The sequence below is a fragment of the Trichosurus vulpecula genome, chromosome 6 (genome assembly GCF_011100635.1).
Source record: "Trichosurus vulpecula isolate mTriVul1 chromosome 6, mTriVul1.pri, whole genome shotgun sequence".
Classification (NCBI taxonomy): Eukaryota; Metazoa; Chordata; class Mammalia; order Diprotodontia; family Phalangeridae; genus Trichosurus; species Trichosurus vulpecula.
This window is the reverse complement of record NC_050578.1, coordinates 282,828,141-282,851,176: the sequence shown is the minus strand read 5'-3', so window position 1 is coordinate 282,851,176 and position 23,036 is coordinate 282,828,141. Positions and strand designations below refer to the sequence as shown.

At 56.3% G+C, this 23,036-nt stretch overlaps 2 protein-coding genes across 2 annotated transcripts; both read left to right on the top strand.

Annotated features, from left to right (window-relative positions):
• Positions 1-4,071: 4,071 nt before the first annotated feature.
• SYT8 (synaptotagmin 8) lies at positions 4,072-10,527 on the top strand. The gene is made up of 9 exons (XM_036764794.1): positions 4,072-4,122; positions 6,287-6,405; positions 6,648-6,811; positions 8,138-8,233; positions 8,463-8,630; positions 8,722-8,889; positions 9,868-9,973; positions 10,061-10,194; positions 10,294-10,527. The coding sequence occupies exons 2-9, from the start codon at positions 6,300-6,302 to the stop codon at positions 10,525-10,527; spliced, it is 1,176 nt and encodes a 391-aa protein (XP_036620689.1). The 5' UTR covers positions 4,072-4,122; positions 6,287-6,299.
• Positions 10,528-15,513: 4,986 nt separating this feature from the next.
• On the top strand, positions 15,514-21,995 carry TNNI2 (troponin I2, fast skeletal type). Its single transcript, XM_036764628.1, has 8 exons — positions 15,514-15,556; positions 16,327-16,356; positions 16,491-16,497; positions 18,582-18,623; positions 19,397-19,525; positions 20,123-20,212; positions 20,475-20,651; positions 21,652-21,995. The coding sequence occupies exons 2-8, from the start codon at positions 16,349-16,351 to the stop codon at positions 21,745-21,747; spliced, it is 549 nt and encodes a 182-aa protein (XP_036620523.1). The 5' UTR covers positions 15,514-15,556; positions 16,327-16,348; the 3' UTR covers positions 21,748-21,995.
• Positions 21,996-23,036: the final 1,041 nt, after the last annotated feature.

Genomic DNA, 23,036 nt, shown 5'->3' with positions numbered 1-23,036 from the left:
ACGCATGAGAAATGGGTCCAGTCTCTCTCTGAGGCCAACTGGATGGACAAAGAGACAGGAAGAGAAAGGTGGGCAGAGAGAGCAGTTTTTCCAGAGGCGGATGGATGGACAGACAGATGGGATGCAGTTTTTTCCAGGGACAAACAGACATAGACAAATGTGGCGTTTTCAGGGACAGATGGGTTGCTGGTCTGTCTCAGGAATGGATAGATGGACAGATGGGCTCCGGTCTCTCTCATGGCCTGACTGGACAAACAGAGACAGAAGCCCATCTACAACCACAATAGAAAAATGGACAGAAGGAGGCCAGTTTTTCTCAGGGCCAGATGGAAGGACAGACAGATGGAAGGCCAGTCTGTCTCAAGAACAGTCAGATGGACAAATGGCATCTAGGCTCTCCCAGAGACAGACAGATGGACCAGTGGGGTTCATTCTCTCCCAAGGACAGCTAGATAGACAAAGTGCATCAAGCCTGTCCCAGGGACAGATGAGTGGGCAGACCAGGGCACCGGCTGTCCCAAGGACATGGATGGCTGAAACAGAGAGACAGATGGAGGTTCAGATTGGGCCAATGATTGACAGATGGACAGACAGTGAGGCGGGGGTTGGGAGGTGGCTGGGGGGGTGGGGGTGTCACAGTCTATCTCAGTGTCTCCCTAGAAGATGGCTTCCTTGTCCTTCGGCCCAAGGGTTCCCATCCAGCCCCCACTTGGCCCATACACAGAGCACCTTGGATGGGCCAGCACCCCAGCTCAGAAGACCCCTCCAGGTTGGGACGTGGCAGCCCAGCCAGCACCTTCCCACCCTGTTGGGGTCCCTGGGGGCAGGGCCTTGGCTGCCAGGCCGGACTGGCTTTCTCTTTCTTCCCCCAGCCTCAGACACACAGCTGTGCCTCCCAAGATGACCATATATCTCCCATCTAGCTAATGTCTCCTAGCATCACCCCCACCCAGCCGTGCGCCTCCTCCTGCTGCGGTCACACGTCTTAGCCATAGATCATCCCCCCAAGGCCATGTCTGGCTATGCAATCACATGTCTCCTCCCCCCATACCGTGTCACACAGAGGTCACTCCACAGACCTAGAAACAGAAAGTGGAGGGCTTGGCGGCAGCCGGAGCCCAGTGGAGGGGCCCCCTTTGATCATTTCTCCCCTGCCCAAATTACACACAAATGCACAGAACCCCCCAAAGAGAGAGCACATGCATACACATACATGCTGCTACATGTGTACACATGTGGATACACATGCCTGTGCACATGCATCAAAGATACCGCCCCCCCCCCCCAAGAAAACCAGACTGTCACTTTCACCCTGTAGCCCAAAAACCTGGGACCCTCCTGGGCGGGAGGTGCCCTCCCTGGGATCAGGAGTCCTCATGGGGCAGCTGCCCTGGGGGAGTTGCAGCTTCTGGGCAGTGGAGGGGAGGGGGCAGCCCAGGGTCCAGGCTGGAAGCAGAGAAGGGGAAGGATCATGACCCAGGCCAAGAATCTAGAGGACGGAGTAGCAGCATCAGCTCAGCTTGGATCACCCATTGAGGCCAGGCAGGGAGACACCAGCCTCATGAATGGGCATCATGGCTGGGGCATGATGGGGCAATCTTCTTGCCATAGTCCCTGCTCTTCTTGGACCCACTGGGCAGGATGAGGAAAGGGACAGAGGAAGACATCAGCAGATCCAGTGTGGAAGGACCTTGTAGGGAGGGCAGGGAGGACTGGGCAGGTAGTGTTCTCCCCGTCCACTGGGGCCTTAACGGGGTGCACAGCCTCCAACTGTCCAGGAATGTCACAGAAGCATCTTGGCTCAGGTCTGGGTTGGCCAGACGGCCCTGGCCATGCCTTCAAATTCAGAGATTTTGTGATCCTGAGAAAGGCTGGACCATGGCCTGAGCCAAACAGGTTTGCAGGTCAGGAGTGCCCCAAAGGGACAATCTCTTCTGTCCAAGGAGTCTGTGACACCCAGAGAACCTCATGGCATTTGTACTGGGGGACTGTAGAGGGTGGGTCCCTCCGCCCAGCCATGGTCCCACCTTCTTGTAGCAAGAGGAGCCTAACTTACACAAGACACAATGGTCAAAGGCTGTAGTAATCTACTGTTTGATAAACCCAAGACTCTAGTTTCTGGGATAAGAACTTACCACTTGACAAAAACTGCTGGGAAAACTGGGAAGCAGCACGGCAGATAAGGTTGAAATGGGCACATGATTTAGGTATGAAGACTGATACCATAAGCAAATTAGGAGAGCAAGGAATGGTTTAGCTGTCAGATCTGTGGAGAAGGGAAGGACTGACGACCAAACAAGAGCTGGGGAACACCACGAAATGCAAAGTGGGTGATTTTGATTACATTAAAGTTAAAAGGTTTTGCAAGAAACAAAGCCAATGCAACCAAGATTAGGAAGGAAGCAGAGAGCTTGGGAACATGTTTTACAGCCAGTGTCCCTGGTAAAGGCCTCACTTCTAAAATACAGAGAGAACCGAGTCAAACGTGTAAGAATAGAAGTCATTTCCCAATCGATTGATGATCAAAGGATATGAATGGGCAGTTTGCAGATGAAGAAATTAAAGATATCTACAGTTATATGAAAAAATGCTCTAAATCACTATTGATTGGAGAAATGCAAATCAAAACAACTCTGGGGTGCCGCCTCACACCTACCAGATTGACTGATGTGACAAGACAGGAGAATGATAAATGCTGGAGAGGATGTGGGAAAATTGGGACACCAATGCATTGTTGGTAGAGTTGTCAACTGATCCTACCATTCTGGAGAGCAATTTGGAACTATGCCCAAAGGGCAATCAAACTCTGTATACCCTTTGATCCAGTCTGTATTCCAAAGAGACTGTAAAAATGGGAAAAGGACCCACGTGTACACAAATATTTATAGCAGCTCTCTTTGTGGTGGCAAAGAATTGGAAGCTGAGGGGATGCCCATCCCTTGGGGAATGGCTGAACAAGTTGTGGTGTATGGTTGTGATGGATTACTGTTGTGCTGTAAGAATGATGAGCGGGCAGGCGACAGAAAAACCTGGAAAGACTTACACGAACTGATGCTGAGCGAGGGGGGCTGAGCCAGGAGAACATTGTCTGCAGCGGCGCAGTGCACAGAAGCAGCCACACTGTGCAGTGACCAACTTCCACAGACTTGGCTCTTCTCAGCAATGCAACGACCCAAGACAACTCCAAAAGGCTCATGATGGAAAGTGCTTCCACATCCAGGGAAAGAGAAAGCGTTTGGGAGCCTGAATGCCGATCGGAGCAGGCATGTTCACGTTCCCCCCTTTCTTGTGGCTTTTCCCTTTTGTGTTGATTCTTCCCTCGCAACACGACCAATGTGGAAACACGTCTAAAAGGGTTGTACATGTGGAGCCTGTATCACATGGGGGGAGAGGGGAAGGGAGGAAGAAATTTGGAGCTCAGAATCTTGTAAATGTGAGTGCTGAAAACTATCTTTACATGTAATTGCAAAAAATTAACTGTTAAGTGGGGAAAAGACAAATGTAATGGGCCTCTAAGAGAGGAACGCCGTACTTTTCATGGGTGAAAAAAGAGGCACCTAACTGCCCCCACATTGTGCCCAGGCTTGAGGGCCCATTGCTCGAAACTAAGCAAAGATGTTCAGAAATGTCCTCCCTCCTCCCCTCCTGCCTCCTCCCACCTACCTCCTCCCACCTCCCCTCCTCCCTCCTCCCCTCCTCCCACCTCCCTTTTCCCTCCTTCCCTCCTCCCTCCTCCTACCTCCTTCCTCCCCTCCTCCCCTCCTCCCTCCTCCTACCTCCTTCCTCCCCTCCTTCCCTCCTCCCACCTCCCGCCTCCTCTCCTACTGTCTCTGAGTCTGGGAAGGGACCCCAGGCCTACTCCCTTGGGTCCCTGGCAGGGCCTGCTCCCAGACCAGGGAGTTCTCTAGCTCCCAGGGTTCAGGACTTCCGGGGCCTTGAGGTGGGGCTCCTCCAAGTCCTTCCCCACCAGTGCAGAGAAGAATTTCCAGTCCAGCAGGAGGCCAGAGGAAGGGCAGCCTTGGGCCGCTAGCCCACAGCCATGCAGCCCCTCAGGTCAGCCCAGGAGGGAAAGGCATCCATGACTCCTTCCTGAGCCTGACTCAACTTGCCCAAGGGGCACAGGTAAGCAGCCTCCCTCAGGATTTGTCTGCTTCCTTCTGTCCTGAGCTCCCCCAGGAGGCTCCCCTCAAGGCCTTCTTCAGCAGCGCCCATGACTAATTAGCCTGACCAGGTGGGAGAGAGAGTGTACTTGGCCCGGGTTCTACTCGGAAGTAACAGACCCACAGAGATGGGAGAAGGAGGAGACCCCCTGGCTCTGGAGAGCTCCCAGTCTAGAAGTAGGGAGGAGGACTGGGAGACAAGAGTCACAGAACAGAGAGGATTGCGGATGGCCATGGGCCACAGGGCAGGAGCAGAGGGAGAGATCCTTGTGCTAGAGGAGGGGCATCCCTGGTAAGCAAAGATGGGGAGTCAGGACTGAGCCAAGGTAGGCCCCAAGACCTCTGTGTGAATGTGACGAAAAGCCAGGCTGGAGGAATGGGGACTGAGGAGTAGAAGAGTGTTCCATGCCTTTGAAAAATCACCCCAAACTCCTAGGTCTTAACCAGCCCCAGGAAGGCTCAGGTCCCCACAGATCCTGGCCAGCTGCCCCCTAGTGCAGCAGAGGGGAGCGGGGACTGCCGGCTGGGCGGGCCAGGGCTGCCTTCGCCAGCCAGGAGCCGCCACCGCCCAGCAAATTCCTGGTGACTGGATGCTGATAACTGAGGAGGCCATGCTGCAGTCTGGCTCCCTTTAGGGAGGTGCGGTGAGATGGTGTTCTGATAGCCCAGGCCTCCTGGCTCTTACATCTGCGGACCTTCTCTCCTTGCATCCTTCTCCACCCTGGAGCCAGGCCAGGTGGGCTTCCTCCTGCCTTGTGGTCCTGGAGGCATCTGCTTCCTGTGCCCCCACACTTGTACCCTGGGCTGAGTGGGGTGCGGTGCCTGACTCAGCCATGAGGAACACTGCCCAAGGTCCCTCCAGCTCCAGGACAGTCTTCTCCTTCCATGCCTGCTGCCCCTGCCCCCTGCTGCTTCCCCGCCCCCCCCAAGTTCCCCCCTTCCTGCTGTCCCCTGCACCCCCTTCCTGCTGCTCCCCCCTTCCTGCTGCCTCCCTGCCTCCTGCTGCCCCCCCCAGCCCCGGCTCCCCCGCCCTGCTCCCCCCCCCCCGCCCCCTGCTGCCCTCCCTCCTCGCTCTCCGCTGCCCTTTGGCCAAACCTCCTGGCTTCAGGAGGTCTCAACTAGACTGTGGGGAAGGGTCTGGGCACAAGCCTGACCTTGGTCAGGAGCACAGACTCTAGGGACCTTCCCAAAGAAGCAGGAGCTGAAACCCAGCCCCTCTAACCACCGTCACTCTGGTCTTACTGGTCAGGTCCCTTTCCTTTCCCCCTCCAGCCCAGCTTCCCTGTTTTGTCCTTTAGCTTGTTCCCCCCAACAAGGTTCCAGGTACCTATCATGTGCCAAGCACTGTCCTAGGCACTGGAAATACTGAGGTCCTTTCCGAGTCTCCAGGTCCGTGAGCTTGGGGGTAGGAATACGGCAGCAGTATTTGGAGGACAGAACCCAAGTTAGCGGCTGCTCTCAGCAAGTTTCTACTCTAGTCGGTGACGTGAGGTGGGCATGAATTGTGAGGACATCCTCCATATGAAGCCATTTGGGGAAGGGGAGCACTAAAGACTGGAGATGAGGAAAGGCCTATTTGTATAGGAAGTGCCACCTGAGCTGAGCCTTGAAGGGACTTCCACAAGTTAGAGGGCAGAAAGGAGAGAATTCCAGCCAGGGGGCCCAGCCCATGCAAAGATGTGGAGGTGACAAGTGCCGCGTCCTGTTTGGGGAGTCTGTTCCTTCTGGCTGCCTTTTTCCTTTACTCCTCAGTTCTCTAGGAAGGCTTTCCTATGCGTTCAGGAATATTTAAGAGGGGAGGGAGTAATGCCACCCTGCACAGCATTCCCCACCTCCACCCCAGTGTTACGCTGCCTTCGTACTCGTTTCTGTCCTGACAGGTACAGTAACCAAGGCCTGGCCAGCAGGGACAGCTTTGTTGGTTCATTTCTAATCTAGTCCCTGCCCTCCCTGGAGCTCTTAATTCATCAGAGTTGCCTGGTCTCTGCTCCCAGGACTCTGTGCAGCAGCCGGCTCCTGCTGACCTGTCCCGAGGGAACGCTGACAGGGAACGCTGACGGTTTGGTGGGTGGGCCAGGGGAGGTCCCCTGCCACTCCCCAGGCTGATGGGACAATATTTCCTCCAGGGGCCCAAGGAACATGACTACGGCAGATCAGACCAACCCAGGCCTCTCCTCTGTCCCCTCTGCTGTGCATACCCAAGGTGCCCCAGGATTCATCCAGGATGTCTGGGACAAGATCCCCTGTGAGTCCATGGGCTGGTGCTGGGCAGGGCCAGACAGGACCCTTTGGAGAGTTACCCTGGCAGCTACTGATGAGCATGCCCAAGTCCGCACCACTTTTTGAACCTCAGTTTCTCTATCTTTAAGATGAGTGGTCTGGGCTAGGTGGGTCCCCCTGGTGGTCGGGAGCTGGCCCGGGGTGGGGGGCCGGGGGCCCAGAGCCAGCTGCCCCACCCCCCCCAGCTCTCTGCCACCTGCTTCGCAGTACCTCGATGGCTGCTTATCACCGTCTTTGCGGGAGTTGCCTTCCTGCTGGTCTCCTGCTTGCTCTGCATCGTCTGCTGCTGCTGTCGGAGGCGAAGGAAGAAGAGGGTGAAAAAGGAGACTGTGGGCCTGAGCAGGGCCTCAAATTCCACCAGTGCCCACCTGGTGAGTGCCCAGCTGCAGTCAGCTGCCTGCTCCAGGGAGGGGGGACGGGGAAGGGGGAGACAGGCCTGGCACAAGAGGAGGGCTGGCTTAGGATCTCTCAGGAGGATGAGATCGCAGTGAGCAGACATGGTCCCAGGAGGACATCCCTGCCCCCATTGTACAGAGGAGGAAAAGGCCCAGGGAGTGGAGTCCTCACTCAGCCAGGTCAGGGTCACACGGAAACCAAAGACGGGATTCAAATTTGCATCTGCTTCCACAGTGATATTAAGGATAAGGGATAAATGTACAGGGGGGAAGAGAGTGGGGTGTTCCAGGCCAGGGAAGGAGGGAAGGGGACTCACAAACTGGAGTGTCCGAAGGAGGACACCCAGGGTGGGTAGGCCTTGAGCCCCCACCACGCGAGGGAAGACTTGGGCAGCTTGTGGCCGTCTCCAGCTCTCTGAGGGTCGATTCTGCTGGGCCACATCAGGATCAATGACAGCAAGCCACACAGGGGCCACTTAGCTCTCCCGGTGTGGAGGGGCTGCCTCAGATGGCAGTGAGCTCTCCCTCCCCGGAGGTCTCCAGGCAGAGGCAGCTGCATGGCCTCAGGGTGGCTGTGGCTTACCTGGGGACCCTCTCAGCTATCCCATGCCGTGATTCTGTTGGGAGGACAGTGAAGGGACAGGCTGGGCTGGGAGATCGAGTGGGGGGCTTGGGAGCCTTGAATGTGAGACTCACAAAATCTCAGGACCCACAGGCCCCCCTGCAGAACCTGACCCAGACCCAGAGCAAAGGGGTTGGGGCTTGTGGTAGCCACGGCAAGGATGGTGAGGATGCCGAACCTCTCTGTGGTTCTCTGCTGGGAGAAGGTGCTTCCCAGGCCTGAAGATGTTGGGAGGGGGCTGGTGTCCAGAGGGATGGATTGCAGTCAGCAAGACCTCAGACACTGGCTGTGTGACGCTGGACAAGTCACCTGCCTTCTTAGTGTAGATGATCACGGCACCTCTCTCGGGGGTGGGGCAGTTGTTAATGAGGGTCACTCATTTGTGAAGTGGGCCATGAACCTGCATGGACTCTAGAGATGGGGTGGGGGAAGAGGATGACTTGTGCAGAAGACTGGGGTCAAGGCCATTTGGAGGATCAGCAACAAGGGGAACATCCATTGCAGCCCCCCCCCCACCAGCAGAAGCCCCAGAGCAACCTCTCCGGCCTCAGATAGCACCTGCCTAGCGCCACCCCAAACTCTTCATCCTTGGCCTCGGGGACTCTTCCCTGGGAGGACCGCAGGGGAAAGGGGCAGATTTGGGGTGGGGGGCGCTGTCCTTGTGGCTTCCTTCCGCACAGGTGCAGCCCGATGTGGATGATGTGGAGCTGGGGCTGGCTGACCCAAAGCGGGGACGGGTGCAGGTCTCCCTGGAATACAACTTTCGGAGCCAGGAGGTGGGCGAGGCTGACTCTTCTTTGGGGCATACCAATGGGGAATCCAAGATGATTCTTCTCATTAAAGAAAGGGGTGATCTGTGGCCCAGAGAAGGCCAGTGACCTTGCTTTAGCCACCGGTCAAGGCTGGGCTGGGGGAGGATGGAGTGGGGAGGGGACACCTGGAAGGGGGCATAGAAGGGGGCTGGGGGAGGCCACCCTTCCCTGAGGGCCCTCCCCATCCCCCCAGCTGAGGGTCGGCCTGAAGGAGGCTGCTGATCTAAAGGCCCTGCAGGCTGCTGGTATGTCTGACCCCTATGCCAAGATCTACCTGACTTCAGACCCCCAGAAGATTCACGAGACCAAGGTGCACCGGCAGACACTCAGCCCTGTCTTCAATGAGAGCTGTGTCTTCCAGGTAGAGTTTTGGGGGCCTGGAGCAGGCTGGGCTGGGGGTGCCTGGAGCCAAGGAGGCTCATGCCAGGGCTCTCCTCCCTCTTCTCCATCAGGTGTCCCAAGCAGAGCTGCCTGAGGCCATCCTAGTGATTCAGGTCCTAGACTTCCACCGCTTCTCTCCCCATGCCCCAGTCGGGGAGCTCCTAATTCCCCTGGGCACGAGTGATCTTCAACACGTCTTGGAGCAGTGGTATGAGCTGGGACCACCAGGCCAGGCTGAGGTGAGGCCCCCTACCCCTCCTAAGGGAGAATGTCAGAACCAGGGCAGGGGGGATGGAAGGAGATGGGGGGGGTGGAAGGAGATGGGGGGGAGGGATGGGTGATCCCATTCAATCCCTCATTGGGCACAGTGCTGTAAAGGAACCTCTCCAACATCTCCAGGACCTGAAAAGTTCAAGTGGAGCTGAGGTCCTGCTCCAGGGACCCAAAGGCTGGCCCTGGAAGCCAGAAATGAAATCCAGCAGCTATCTATTAGGGGCATACTCTGTGTGAGGCTTGTCCTGGGCATGGGGGATCCAGAAACCAAAACAAGACAGTCTGGCCCTCAAGCAGTCCCGGGAGAGGGCTTCAGGGTGGGGGTAGTGACTGAGCTCAGCCTCGAAGGGAAAGGTCCAGGAGATGGGGGGGGGCATCCCAGGTGGGAGATGAATTTTGCATTTGGAGGACAGCAAGCCGATCTGTTGGGCTAAAGCATAGGTGGGGGGGAGCTCTAGGGAGTAGCCCATGCTAAGAGGGCAGGAAATGGGGGATGGTCATCCATAAAGGGGTGGGGCACCGGAGGAGGAGAGGTGATACAGGGAAGAGGTGAGCAGGAGAAACAGAGTCCCCAAGACCCAGAGAAGAGAGGGCACCCATGGGGGGGCGCGCAGCATCCAAAGGAGGAGGCCTGAAAAAAGGCCACGGGTTTGGAGAGAGCAGGGAGGAGGCTGTGGGCTGGACTTCGGTGGAGGAGAAGCAGTGCAGACAGGCAGTGGGTAGAGATAGCTTTTTCTAGGAGTCTGGCCTTGGAAGAGAGGAATGGGTTAGGGTGGCAGCAGAGGTGCCTGCGTACTACATCACAGGGAGGAGACAAGGAAGACCTACGTCTACTTCCACCCATTTCACAGAATGGGAAAAATAGAGGCTCCGAGACCCTCCATCCTACACAGTGAGGCAGGAAGGTCTGGCCGCGCTGACTCTGCTTTCTGTCCCACATGCAGCAGGAGCAGATGGGGGAGCTGTGCTTCTCTCTCCGCTACGTCCCCAGCACAGGAAAGCTGACGGTGGTGGTCCTGGAGGCTCGAGGCCTGCGGCAGGGGCTGCCAGGTAGGGGACCTCCAGGCTGGGTCTAGGGGGAGGGCCCCAGGGAAGGGGGCTGTGGCACAGAGATCAGCCCCTTCTCCTCCTCCCCAGACTCCTATGTGAAGGTTCAGCTCCTCCTGAACCGGAAAAGGTGGAAGAAGAAGAAGACAAGCATGAAGAGAAACACGTCCAGCCCCTATTTCAATGAAGCCTTCACCTTTCTGGTGCCGTTCAGTCAGATCCAGGTGGGCTTCCTTGTGGAGGGGGCCCAGAGGTGTGGGGTGCCCGGGGCTCTCAAGGGAAGGGCTAATCCTGTGTCTTGTTTCCACCCTCTGCCTCCCTAGAACGTGGACCTGCTGGTATCCGTCTGGGGCCACAGCCGTGTGTCCAGGGGGGAGCCCTTGGGGAAGCTCCTCCTGGGCTGCCGAGCCAGCGGCCACCAGCTGCACCACTGGTCAGACATGCTGGCCCACGCCCGGCGGCCCATAGCCCAGTGGCACAGACTGCAGTCCCCTGAGGAGGTGGACAAGGCACTGCAGATAAAGAAGGGCCCGAGGCTCCCTCTGCCTGGCTCCTAGGAGGAGTCCCCTGGGCAGCAGGCAGGGAAAGGCAGCTCTGGGGACCTCAGCCTTTCCCAGTTGGGAAATGGCTAGAATGGGCCTTTTCCTTACACCACCCTCTCACCATGGAGGCTGTCCCACAATAAAGAGGAAGCACACAGGCAGTGCTGACCCTCGTCCAGTTCCTCAGTGGCGGCATTTTTCCAGGTCTCCATTCTCCCCACAGTAAGAGCCTGGCCAAGGCTGGGGCATGTGGGAGCCTTCCCCAGCTCAGGGTGTCTGCAGGGGCCAGTTCTAGGGAGCCCCGGGCCTTCAGGAGAGGCTTCGAGCTGCTCACTGACACAACAGAAAGCCTAGGCAGGTGATGGGGGTGGAAGGGCCAGGGCAGGTGGGACTGCCTCTTTCCTGGTCACCTTCTCTGGGTCAGGGGCCCCCTTTCCCTTCCCCTGCCCTACTCCCTCTATATCCTGGGGACATGCGAGGACAATACCAGCACACATGTCAGGGGCATCCCTGGCTGGGAGCTGGAGCCCCTGGGGTCATTATCTATCATCAGCTCAGTCTTTCTTCTGCCCATTCCTGTACTGGACACGAGGGGGAGACAGACAGAGGAGGAAAGTCGCCTCTTCCTCCCTCCCAGTCAACAGAACCTCACACTGTGTCACAGGTGAAGTGGCCTCTACCTCCGGAGGACAGCAGCTTGATGGGGGCGGGGAGGGGGTGGGGAGGGGAGGAGCAGGCAGGGTGAATGTGGTCTTACAAGGCTGGAGTGTCAGGGCTGGGAGGGATCTCTGCAGCCTCCCTCCCAGGGCAGTCACGATGTCTGAAGCCTCCAGGAAGCTTCTTGAGCACCTGTAGTGATGAGGAACTCATTACCTACACCTTCCAAGGCGGTCTATGACAGTCCTGACCAGTTTAGATTCTTGGAAGGTCTTACCTGCAGGCACACTCAGCCTTCCTCTGCTCGAGGCTTCCATCCAGTATTTCTGTCACTCATTATGTGTGACAAGCCCCTTCTCCGTTTCCTGGAGTGGCTGGTCTCTGAGGCCCTCCTCTTGTCCAGCCTCTTCTTGTCCGGTGATAAAGGCAGCCCTTGGGTCAGGGTCCAGCTGGTCTGGGGTGGTCCCATTTACTCCCACACATCATGGCTGTTACCGCCCAAAGTTTCCGCTCCAGTGGCTGTCTGCAGAGGAATGTCTGCCCCAGCATCCCTTCAATGTGGCCCTAAAGAGGGCACAGCCAGGGGGGGTGTTGAGAAATGTTTAACAACTGGCTCTCCCTCCCCAAAAGAGTCCAATGCACTGTTCGGTTTAATCTGCATCACGGCCATTTTCTCCATCACTCTTTGAAGTCTAGACAAATCAAGTTCTGATTTGCCGCCTTTGCCGTTTCCCAGATGTTTGTGACGACAATTTAACAACCAGCTCTCCAGAGCCAGTTTGAGCTGACTCTAGTACCCTCGGGATGCTGTCCTCCTTCCACATTCCACCCCCTACCAGGAGGCCTCCAGCTGCCCAGGGTCCCAGCGCCCAGCAACAGCCACCCCTCCCCCACCCTAGCTCCCAACCTTTCTTGTGGAGGGGGCCCAGAGGTGTGGGGTGCCAGGGGCTCTCAAGGGAAGGGCTAATCCTGTGTCTTGTTTCCACCCTCTGCCTCCCTAGAATGTGGACCTGCTGGTGTCTGTCTGGGGCCACAGCCATGTGTCCCGGGGGGTGCCCTTGGGGAAGCTCCTCCTGGGCTGCCGAGCCAGCGGCCACCAGCTGCACCACTGGTCAGACATGCTAGCCCAAGTCCGGTGGCCCATAGCCCAGTGGCACAGACTTCTCAATATTCTCAGGACACTGGCTGGTCCGGAGTCAGCCTCAGGAGCCACAGACACATCGCACATGAGGCAGGGCTCTTCTGCTGGCCAGATTTCCCATCCACTTCTCAGCCAAGCCGCCCCCTAGGAGGGTGATGAATCAGGCAGGGACTCTGATGGAGGAACGGAGGCCCCAGAGCGGGCAGGGGTTTGCCTAAGGCCACGCAGATTGTAAGCTCTGAGGCCACCGAGGCCACAGGGACATCTAATTCACAAGCCTCTTCTGCCCTGGGAAATTTTGGTTTTTTAAATGTTTTCTGGTGCTGTTTCCTTGGTTAATGCCGCCTTTCCTTTGGAGGATTAGAGAAGGGGGCAAGATAGGAAAGATCAGAAATGGAGGGGACAGAAGGGAGTGGGTTCTAATTTCTCTGCTGGCTGAACAGGGGAGGCAGGAAAAAAGGATATCCAAGCTCCATTCTAATGCGGACGTGAAAAATCCATAAACTATCCTGCCTGCATTTCCCTGATTGACCAGTAGGTGGTAGCAGGTGACCATCCCTTAAGTAAACACATTCAAATGTTAATTGGGAGTGAGGGGGAGTTGGTTGAGGGGGGGAACGTCCACACTGTTGGACACTGGATGAGGCGTTGACTGCCCACACAGTGGGAATGCTGGAGGTCAGAATTCCCTTTCAAGACTTGCTGAACCCACTCCCAGCTCTAGGCTTGGCCCCAGGGGAACTCCCCTCAGTATGAAAGGGCACTGCTTTGGGAGGGCAATGGGAGGGCTCCTTTCCCCTCCACCTGAACCTCATCTAAGCTTTGGGTTAAGCATCTACTCTCCCAGGATCCTCTTCAGCTGCACAACTGCCCCTGGGGCGGTCAGGCAGGAAGGGGCTGAACTAAGAGATAGGGGTCGGTGAGAGCTGCCCCTCACCCTTCTCCCTCCCCTCAGCTTTTTGGCCTTGCAAAGTTATGGTCAAATCCAGTGACCTTTCCTCTATCCTCCTCCAGGCCCTCTCTCCTTCCGGACACTCATTTATCTCTAGATTTTCTGGGCACTCCCTATATTACACTCCTTCTCGGTCTCCTGGTTAGGATTCTTATCTGGATCAGGTCTGATAAGGACAGGTGTCCCTCAGGGCTGGATGCAGAGCCTTCCTTTCTTCCCTTCTCCCTCAAATTTATCTTCTTTGGTGATCTCCCCAATTCCCCAACTCACCAACTTTTCTTTTTTTGAGTTTTGATTAAAGGGGCCATCCCTCGATGACTTTCTTAAAGAGGCCTATGACCTCACTCAAAGTGAGAACCTGAAAAGACCCGAAAAGGCCAGGGTCTCCCAGTGCATCCTGATGAATATCTGGTCACTGGACCCAGATGGCTCTGGAGGAGAAAGTGAGGCAGGTGACCTTGCACAGCTCTCCCCCACTCAAATCAAAGCCAACTTCGAGTCATGGCATCATTCCCTGATGTCATGGTCCTCTTCCAGAATGAAGGACAAACACATCAGCTCCCAGGGATTTAATTGCCATCTCTATGCTGATGATTTTCAGATCTCCTTATCCAGGCCTGACGTCTCTCCAGACCAGTCTCACATCTTCAACTGCCTTTCTGGCACCTCAAAGTAGATGTCCCAGAGACATCTTAAATCTAACATTTCCCAAGCTGAACTCATTATCGTTCCCCACCCCTCTTCTTCCTAACTTCCCAGTGATGTCCAGGGCATCATCATCCTCCCAATCCCTCAGGCTCCCAACCTAGAAGGCATCCTGGATGCCTCACTCTCTCTCATGCCCCAGATCCAATATGGTGCCAAGGCCTGTCGATTTCACCTCTGCAGCACCTCTGGTCGATTTCGCCTCTGCTGCACCTCTGGTTGATTTCACTTCTGCTGCACCTCTGGTTGATTTCACTTCTGCTGCATCTCTGGTCAATTTCACCTCTGCAACATCTGTCATGTATGTCCCCTTCTCTCCTCAGACACTGCCTTCACCATGATATGGACCTTCATTCTCTCACTCCAGAATTATTGCAATAGTGCTTGGGGGTGGGGAAGGAGGGAGGGTCTACCTGCCTCGAGTCTCTCCCCCTCTCCCCCTCCAGTCAATCCTCTACTCAGCTGCCAAGGTAATTTTCTTCTAAAGCATAGATTAGACCATGTTATACCCCCCAGTCTTTCTATTATATCCAGGATCAAATATAAACTCTGGTTTATTTATTTATTTAAAGCCCTTCACAATGAGCCCCCTTCCCACTTTTCTAGTCTTCTTCCCTCCATCCACTCTGTGATCCAGCCCCACTGGCCAACACTCCATCTCCTGACTCCAAGTCTTTGCATTGGCTGTGTCCTATGCCTGGAATGCCCTCCCTCCTCACTTCCACCTCCTGATTTTCCTCCAGCAGAGACCTTTCCAGGCCCCCTTCCACTATTAATACTTTTCCCTGGAGATGACGTTCTATGTTCTGTGTATAGTTTCTCAATGCATCTAGTTATTCACCTGTTGTCTTCCCCATTAGATTATGACCTCCTTGAGGGAAGGGAATGTGTGTTTGCCTTTCTTTGTAACCCTAGCACTTTAGCATGGTGCTTTGCACACAGTAGGTGCTTAATAAAGGCTCATTGACTGTCAGGAGCCCCATGAGGAGGGTGGTCTGCGTATCCCCATTGTATGTATGGGAAAAACAAGGCTAAAGCACTCTGTTGTCTTAGATCGCACAGATAGCAAGGGATGGAGGTAAGATCGAAACCTAGGTTTTCCCCGAACTCAGACGGCCATGCCATTTGTTCGTATGACCTGCAGGCAGTGTCCTCTCTCTCAGAGCACACTGCTGAGGAGCCCTGGGCAGAGCCATGCCTCTCTCTGGCCCTTGGCTTTCTGCAGCTCACAAGAGGTCTGATCTGGATAGACACTGTGCCTAGTGTAGCTCCTTAGAAGCCCGAGGTATCTTGGGTTTGTCACACAGCCCTAAATAGACTTGTCCCTGTCTAGCCCTCCTCCTCCTCTCTCTCCTCCCTCTCCCTTGATGGATCCTCTCCCTCCACTGCCCCCCACATCTCCAGGACTCCCTAGGGAGCTCTCTGAGTCTCCGTCCCTCATTGGTCTGAGAAAGCTGCCATGCCCTTACAGAGCTAGGGCCCCCGCCCTAGACGCCCATTTATACCCCCTCCCACTGGGCCCAGCTGCTGGGACTCCATCTCATATCCTGACCTCTTACCGTCTGCTGTATACTTTTCAGGGAAACTAGGTAAGTGTCTGGGGGCAGGGGTCCCTGAGGGCTGGGGGCTCTGAGGATTGGGGTGAGGCTGCCAGGGAGGAAGCAGGTGAAATTCAAGGTGGAGGCACTCTGCTGGGAACAAGTTCTCTGTGGGAGAGTTCACTCTACTCTAGCTGGCTCACAGCAGGACTTCCATGGTGGTGGTGAAGAGCCCAGGGCCCCCATGTCCCTTTGGCTGTATCTTGAGGTTCAAGTTGGAGATGAGCATTGGACCTTATTTGGAGAAGTACTTCCTGGGTGACTCAATCCCCCTCCTGAAGAAGCTGGGGTGAATGGGGGGCCTGGAGGGTCACTCTTCTTGCCATTACCAAGTCCTGAGAAGAGCTCCCCACCCCCCCACCCCAGGGGATGGGCTGAAGGGTGGAGTCATTCTCTTCTCCCTTGGGCAAGGGGCTGAAGGGGGCCAGGGCTATAAATATCTCCTCTCCTCTGGCCTGAGAGGCCACCTGTGCTGGCCTGTCCCCTTAGTGAAGACTCAGCCTGAGTTGGGTGGGGAAGGAGTCACTCAAGGAAACAGCTGCTGCACCAATTTGTAATCCAGCCCCCCCTCCCCCCAAGCACAAATATCATCCCATTTTTAGAAGCACTTTCTCTGACTCTTGGGCATTTTCCTAGACGAGGTTGGCCAGGGAGGAAAGGGCCCTTGGCTGGGGGGTCCCAGGAACCCTTTAAACCTTTCGAGGGGACCCCTCTAGTTGGGGAGGGGGCTCCATTTACCTTTTGTCTTCCTATCCCCACAGGTTCTAACACCAAGACCTCAAGATGGGAGAGTGAGTATCCCCCCCTTGTGGCTTTCCCCCGCCCCCACCTCAGCTTCACCTGATTTTCCAGCCCTCATTCTCTAAGCCTGAGTCTAACATGTCTTCTCTCTTTCTTTTTCTCCCTTCCCTCCCTCCCTGACCAGTGAAGAGGTAAGGACCAGCTGAGGAGGGGGACGGGGATGGGACTGGAGCTTTGGGGATGAGACCTGAGGCAGGGAGAGGGATGGGGGTGGGGATGTGGATAGGACAAAGGGGACCCTATCCAGGGCTTGGAGCAGCTCTTTATTTCCTCTCCTTAGGGCAGGGGGATTCTCTTGTCTCCCCACACCCAAGCACCTGAAATACTCTGGCCAAGGCAGTCTTCCCCAGACTAAATCTGTCTTCTAAGGAGCTGGCTCAGGCGAGGCCAAGGTTACAGGGCCTAAGAACCCCCCAAACCTCACACTGTCCTGGGCTGTCTGTCCTGTAGGGACAGGGACCCATCTGGAGGAATTAAAGAATCAAAGATTCCACTGGCTCAGTGGGTGCATGACAAATATAGCAAGATGGTGGTGTGTGAGTCTGGGGGGATGATGATCCACGTGGATGGGGAGGCAATCTGGGTCTGCCGCCCTTGGGGAGCCTTGGGCTTCCCAGGGCTCAAGGTCCAGGATGTGGGGATGTGCCCTGGATGGAGAGACCCCTCCTTGCCCTCTGGGGGCCTCACTCCTAGGGGTAGAAAAGCTGGGCTGCTCCTCAGGACCCCCCCCATAAAGCTGGGCCCGAGGCTCAGCTGTTCCCTGCGCCCACTTGCCTGGCACCCATACCTGAACCCCCGGCAATGCCCCCCAGCCCATTCCCAATTGACCCTCAACACCTCACCATCTCTGGCTCCCTGCCTCCCCTATTCCAGCATGCTCCGACCTGGCTCCCACCCCTCCCCCCCATCCCTCCTGCCCACCCTGGGCCAGGCCTGGTCCCTCCTTGCACTCTGTTTCCCCACCCCCATACACATACACTAGCCTGGTGAAACTGAGGAAGTGGTCAGGCTGAACCCTAGGAGCAGAGGAAGTGAAGAAAGAGAGGCCTCCCCCTCCTCCCCTCCACCTGCGGCATGCGCTCCCCCCAGGGGTTCGTGCCCACACCTCCAGCCTCTGGCAGGAGCACCTCCAGACCCCTCCCCCATCCTCAAGAGGGGAGGGAAGGGGAGGGGCACAGAGAAAGAGCCAAAGCCTGGAGGCCGGTTCAGGCTCCTGTACCCTGCCTCCCACCTCACCCCACTCCCGGTAATGATGTATAACTATATTAATTAAGAAGTTAATTATACATAATTAAATGATATATAATTATAACAAAACCTATAACAAAATATATCAAACTATAACGAAAAGATTTCACCACCGGCAGAGGCAGGGTTAGCATGCCTAATTTACAGATGATGAAACTGAGGCTGAGGGGGGCAGGGCACGGCTGGCACCTCTGAATGGAGGATGAAGGCTATTCTGGGAGGGGCCATGAGCTGGTGGGGGGAAATCTGCCTCCAGAGCCAGGGGAGCTCCGGGGTTCACATCCCACCTCAGACACTGGTCGCTGCGTGACCCTGACTGGGCAAGCCACCTCACCTCTGTCAGCCTCAGTTTCCCCAGCTGTAAAATGGGCATAATGCCTATAGAGCCTGCCGTCGGCTTACTCTGAGACTCAAATGAGATAAAGGGGGTTAAGCAGGGGCACCGAGCTCCAACAGAAAAGGAGACAGCTGTCCAGGACGCCTGCAGGCTGCACCCTGGCACGGGAAACAGCGTTGTAATATTATCCGTATCTTAGATTTTTACTAATTTTGTTGAATATTTCCCAATTACACTTTTACCTGGTTCCCAGTGGGAACCTGGGCTCTGTGCTTGACATCTCTGGTGTAACAAGCCTAAAAGCCCTCTAGACAGGTCAGTGGTTATTGTGATGAGAGATTCTGGGCCTTGCTTTTCCCTTTCTTTGAAATGGGAGAGAAGCAGGCCCTATGTCTACCTGGTAGAAGCCAACTACTGAGAGACGATGATGATGCCCATGATGCCTATGTGTAACTGAGGGGGCATGGGGGGGGGGGGCTTGCTCCTGCCTTGAGTTTCCTTCTTACCTGGACAGGGGTCAGGGTCTCTTAAGGTCAAAGAAGTGCAAGGAGGAAGAGAGGCTGGATCGGGGAAATGGGGAAGGGGGCAGGCAGGACACAAGCCTAACCTGTTTCCCTCTGCCCTCTTCAGAAAAGGAACAGGGCCATCACTGCCCGCAGGCAGCACCTGAAGGTATGCGGCCGAGTGGCCTCTTCTCTCCCCCCTTCTCTCCCCCCTTCTCTCCCCTCTTCTCTCCCCCCTTCTCTCCCCCCTTCTCTCCCCCCTTCTCTCTCCCCTTCTCCTCTCTCTTCCCCCTCCCCCTCCTCTCTTCCCTCCACCTTCTCTTCTCTCCCCTCCTTTTCCTCTCTTCCCCTCCCCCTTCACCTCTTCTCTCTCCATCCCGTTCCTTTTCCTCTCTCTTCCCCCCCTCCCCTCCCCTCCTCTCTCCCCATCCTGTCCCTTCTCCTCTCTTCCCAGTAAGCCCCAGACTGGGCTTTCTCCCCAAGGATTGTGCCCTTTGCCCTTCTTGGCCAACAGCAGCTTTCATTGGAGGAGCCTGGGGCACCAGAACCACTGGGTTGCCTGTTATGGTAACCAGTCTTTCCTGGGGCCCTCCATGTGCCATGTGCCATGTCCCCAGCTAAGGGGCAGACAGGAGAAGGATACAGGACTTCTCTTGGGGGGGGGAATCTGAAGCCTGGAGGTTAGGGAGAGATAAAAGGGACCCAAAATAAGGATCAGAGAATAAGGACGGATGGTGAGGAGTGATGCTTCCACCAGCAGACTGTAGTTGAGTTTCCAAATGGGCTGCTCTGGTCCCAGGGCAGCAGCAAGAGTGGGCAGGGTCCCTGACGGGGCTGGGGGACCTTTGGGGTATTTGGGGGTGCAAGGGGCTCTACTGCCCTGTGAGTGTCCCTGCCCCACTCACACATCTCCCCATCTTTCTTGGGGGCTGCTCCTCCCAGAGTGTCATGCTCCAGATAGCTGCCACTGAACTAGAGAAAGAAGAAAGCCGCCGTGAATCAGAGAAAGCCAACTACCTGTCTGAGCACTGCCCACCCTTGCACCTGCCAGGGTCTATGTCTGAAGTACAGGTAACAGGGGCCAGTCCCTTGCTCCCTGCCCCATCCGCTCTGGCTCTCCATGGTGTGGCTTGCCTACTGTCAGATTTCGGGGCTGGGGACTAGGACACCTGAGTCCCCTCTGCGCTTCACCCCTGCCTCTGTGTGTCCCAGGGGAGTCCCTTCCTGGCTCTGGTTCCCAGAACCCCACCACACCCTCCCTAGTGAGTCCCCTCCACAGGCTGCCCCCTTCCCCCAGCCTGTGTGAGTCTGCCTTCCACGACATTGTCCAAACCCTTGCTTCAGAATCCAGGTGCCCAGCCTGGGTCACCTCTACAGGGATGAGATTTGCCCAGAATTCCAGCAGCAGGCTGGATACCCAAGAGGCATCCGTCCAGTCCAATCCTCCCTGGTGGTATCTCCTCCACACCAACCCCAGCAACTGGGGGCATCCAACCACCCCTGCCTAAGCTCTTCTGGGCAGCTCCTCCTCATGCTGGACAGCTCCGTCCTGGCCCCAGGCATCAGGCAGTTCTATGCTGAGAGCAGATCTGGGCCGAAGGCAGGGAGTCTTGGTGTCTGCTTGACCATTAACCCAGACCTCCCCCTCATGCCCACCCCCACCCCCAGGACCTGTGCCGGCAGCTACACGCCAAGGTCGATGCAGCTGAAGAAGAGAAGTACGATATGGAAATGAAGGTTCAGAAAAGCACCAAGGAGGTATGTTGAAGGCCCTGGGGCCCTGCCCCAGCCCCTGCTGCAGGCCTTGGGCCCCCTTGGTCCTACTAGCTCCTGCCATGGCTCTGTTTTCTTATGGGTGCTTGGATCCTCCCCTTCTCCTTCTCTGTTGTGGGGGGTGCCAGTGGGGGAAGGGGGGACCAGTGGAGCCACCAGGAAGGAGAACCTCGGGGAACCACCTGTCTTGGGGTGCGGGAGCCCCTGGTCACTGGGAGGGACATGGCATTCCCCTGCCTCCCTGCAGCTGGAAGACATGAACCAGAAACTCTTTGACCTTCGGGGCAAGTTCAAGAGGCCTCCTCTGAGGAGGGTGCGGATGTCCGCTGATGCCATGCTGAAGGCACTGCTGGGCTCCAAGCACAAGGTGTGTATGGACCTGAGGGCCAACCTGAAGCAAGTGAAGAAAGAGGACACTGAGAAGGTAAGAGGGGGAGGGAGTGTCCCTCCTCCCCCCAGCACTCAACCCTTCACCCTCTTCCCTCTTCCCTCAGCCCTTCACTCTTTTCCCTCCTCCCTCAGCCCTTCACCCTCTTCCCCCTTCCCTCAGCCCTTCACTCTCCTCTCTCCTCCCTCCTCCCTCAGCCCTCACCTTCCTCCTCTCTTCTCCCTCCTCCTTCCATCCTTCTCCCTTCTTCAGCCCTCCACCTTCCTCCATTCCCTCCTCCCTCAGCCCTTATGGCTCACTGCCTGCTCTTCCTTCCCTTGGGCTGCTCACACCCACCCTCCATGGCCCTGGTGTCTGCTGAATACAACTTTCCCAGTAGTGGGTGGGATTAGACCTGTTTCAGGCCTGAGGAAATGGGGACAGAGGGGTTAAGGGATTTGCCCACAGCCACAGACATAGGTGGTGGATCTGGGACTTGGAGCCATGAACCACGTGTGTGCTGGGTGTTCTGGGGACCAGGATGCTTCTGCTGTCCTGGAATAAACATTCACAACTCTGAGGAGGTTGCTCAGCCCCCAGCTAATTCCAGCTCTGGGCACCAGCAGTGCCTGAGGCCCCCAAGCTTCAGGAAGCCCCTTAGCCCTGCAAGAGAAGGCGATGGTGGAGGGGACACATGCAGCCCTTACAGATGATTCCCTTGGAATCTCTTACTTTTAGGCCCTGAACACTAGGGGGTGGTATTTCGTGCCCCACAAGGTTTGACCTCTCCCACATCAACCATGGCTCCCATCCCCCACCTCCCTAACTTTCCAAAGTGGAGATTCTCCCCTCTATTCCAAGAGAGGGAACTGAGGCCCAGGGTGACCAAGGCACTAGTGGGACCAAGTCTAGCTGACTTCTGTCCCTCCAGGACAGGCCTGCTCTTCCTTGGCTCTCCAGAGGACATCACTGAGGTCAAAGCCCCCTGCTGTGGGTGGGCTGGGCTAGGCACGGGAGGAGGGGCTACAACTGAGCTTCTATCTGTTATCACCTCCAGGAAAGGGACCTTCGTGATGTGGGTGACTGGAGGAAGAACATTGAAGAAAAATCTGGAATGGAGGGCAGGAAGAAGATGTTTGAGACTGAGTCCTAGGCCTGCCTGCCCACCTGCCTGCAACTGCCCACTGGCTTGCCCACTCAACCGTCCACCTCCCAAGCCTCCTCCCTCCACCGCAGCCCTATTTATTCTAGGCTCATTTCTCCCGCTCCTTTGCCAAGGCCAGCCCTTCACTCAGCCCCTCAAAACCCGGCTCCTCGCCCTGCCCTGTGGCCCCAAGGACCCCTGCACAGGCTCAACTCTGCTTGGCTGCACTTTTCCAAAGGGCCCAAGCCAGTGAGAGGGGATGGAAAAAGAAGCAGAAGTCAGCCCCTGCCCCCTGGTCTGCCGTAGAGTGGGGCCCTGCCCTCTCCAGAAACTTTAGCCATGTAAATAAAGCTTTCGAAGTTCAGCTGGTCGCTCTGCCCTTTCCCTCTCACTGGTCACTGCAAGCATGCATGGGCCTTGGGGATGTCCAAAGTGTCCCTGGGGCAATTGACAGTCACACAGGGTCATATTATATATAGGGAAACTGAGGCCCAGCAGGGCAGACCTTCCCCAAAGTCACATTCTAAGTTAATGACTCAGACTCACTGAGTCTCAGACTTGAGTTCCCTCCAAGGCTGGCCCCAGCTAGATGGCCATGCCCAACTCCAATCATGCTTTTAAAGCCTGAATCTCTGGCAGCCGATTGGTTAGCAGATGCAACCAATGAGGGGGCCTTGAAGGTTACTGATTGGCTGGTAGAACTGGGATGCCAGCCCCTCCCCATGTCTGAGTGGTCAAATCTTTTCAGAGTCAAATACTATTGGTGGCTCTTTGGGGGGCCAAATGCAGGAAAAGGGCCCCTCTGGTCCTGCTGCCCGCTACTGGCCTGGTGGCAGGGCTCTGGCTCTAGGAGAGCCCTGGGGTGCCAACGACAGAGCCAGGATAAAGAAGGCAAAGCTGGGAATTCTGGCTCTTGGAGAATGTTTATTGGGGGAAGGGGAAGAGACAAAGGTCCGAGGCCAGCACTCTTCTTCCCCCCTGACCCCAAGCAGGCTGCCCTGCTTGGGCACAGCTGCACCGCCTTGGGTGGCAGCAGGGTGGTAGGATGGGGATGAGACCCCCAGTGTGGGGACATGGCTGGTCAAGGGCATCATCCAGGGTAGTGATCTCAAGGGAGAGGTGCTTCCTACAGCCACCCCTGCCCACCTACCATGTCTGCCCTGACAAGTGAGCAAACCCACTGCTTGGGTATTGGCACCCCGGGTCAAGTCCACATGGCCAGGGGCAGGAAGGCTAGTCTTGGAGGAGATCCATTAGTCCAAGGGTGTTGGTGACTGTCAGGCCCCTGGAGGACCCTT

What these genes read in the sequence shown, in the direction of transcription:
- SYT8 (XM_036764794.1), top strand. Translation starts at nt 6,300, where the DNA reads ATGACTACGGCAGATCAGACCAACCCAGGCCTCTCCTCTGTCCCCTCT. An exon ending in ATGAGAGCTGTGTCTTCCAG is followed by an intron (nt 8,631 to 8,721) that starts GTAGAGTTTTGG and finishes CTTCTCCATCAG; the next exon opens with GTGTCCCAAGCAGAGCTGCC. An exon ending in TGCCGTTCAGTCAGATCCAG is followed by an intron (nt 10,195 to 10,293) that starts GTGGGCTTCCTT and finishes CTGCCTCCCTAG; the next exon opens with AACGTGGACCTGCTGGTATC.
- TNNI2 (XM_036764628.1), top strand. An exon ending in CCCGCAGGCAGCACCTGAAG is followed by an intron (nt 18,624 to 19,396) that starts GTATGCGGCCGA and finishes TGCTCCTCCCAG; the next exon opens with AGTGTCATGCTCCAGATAGC. An exon ending in TTCAGAAAAGCACCAAGGAG is followed by an intron (nt 20,213 to 20,474) that starts GTATGTTGAAGG and finishes GCCTCCCTGCAG; the next exon opens with CTGGAAGACATGAACCAGAA.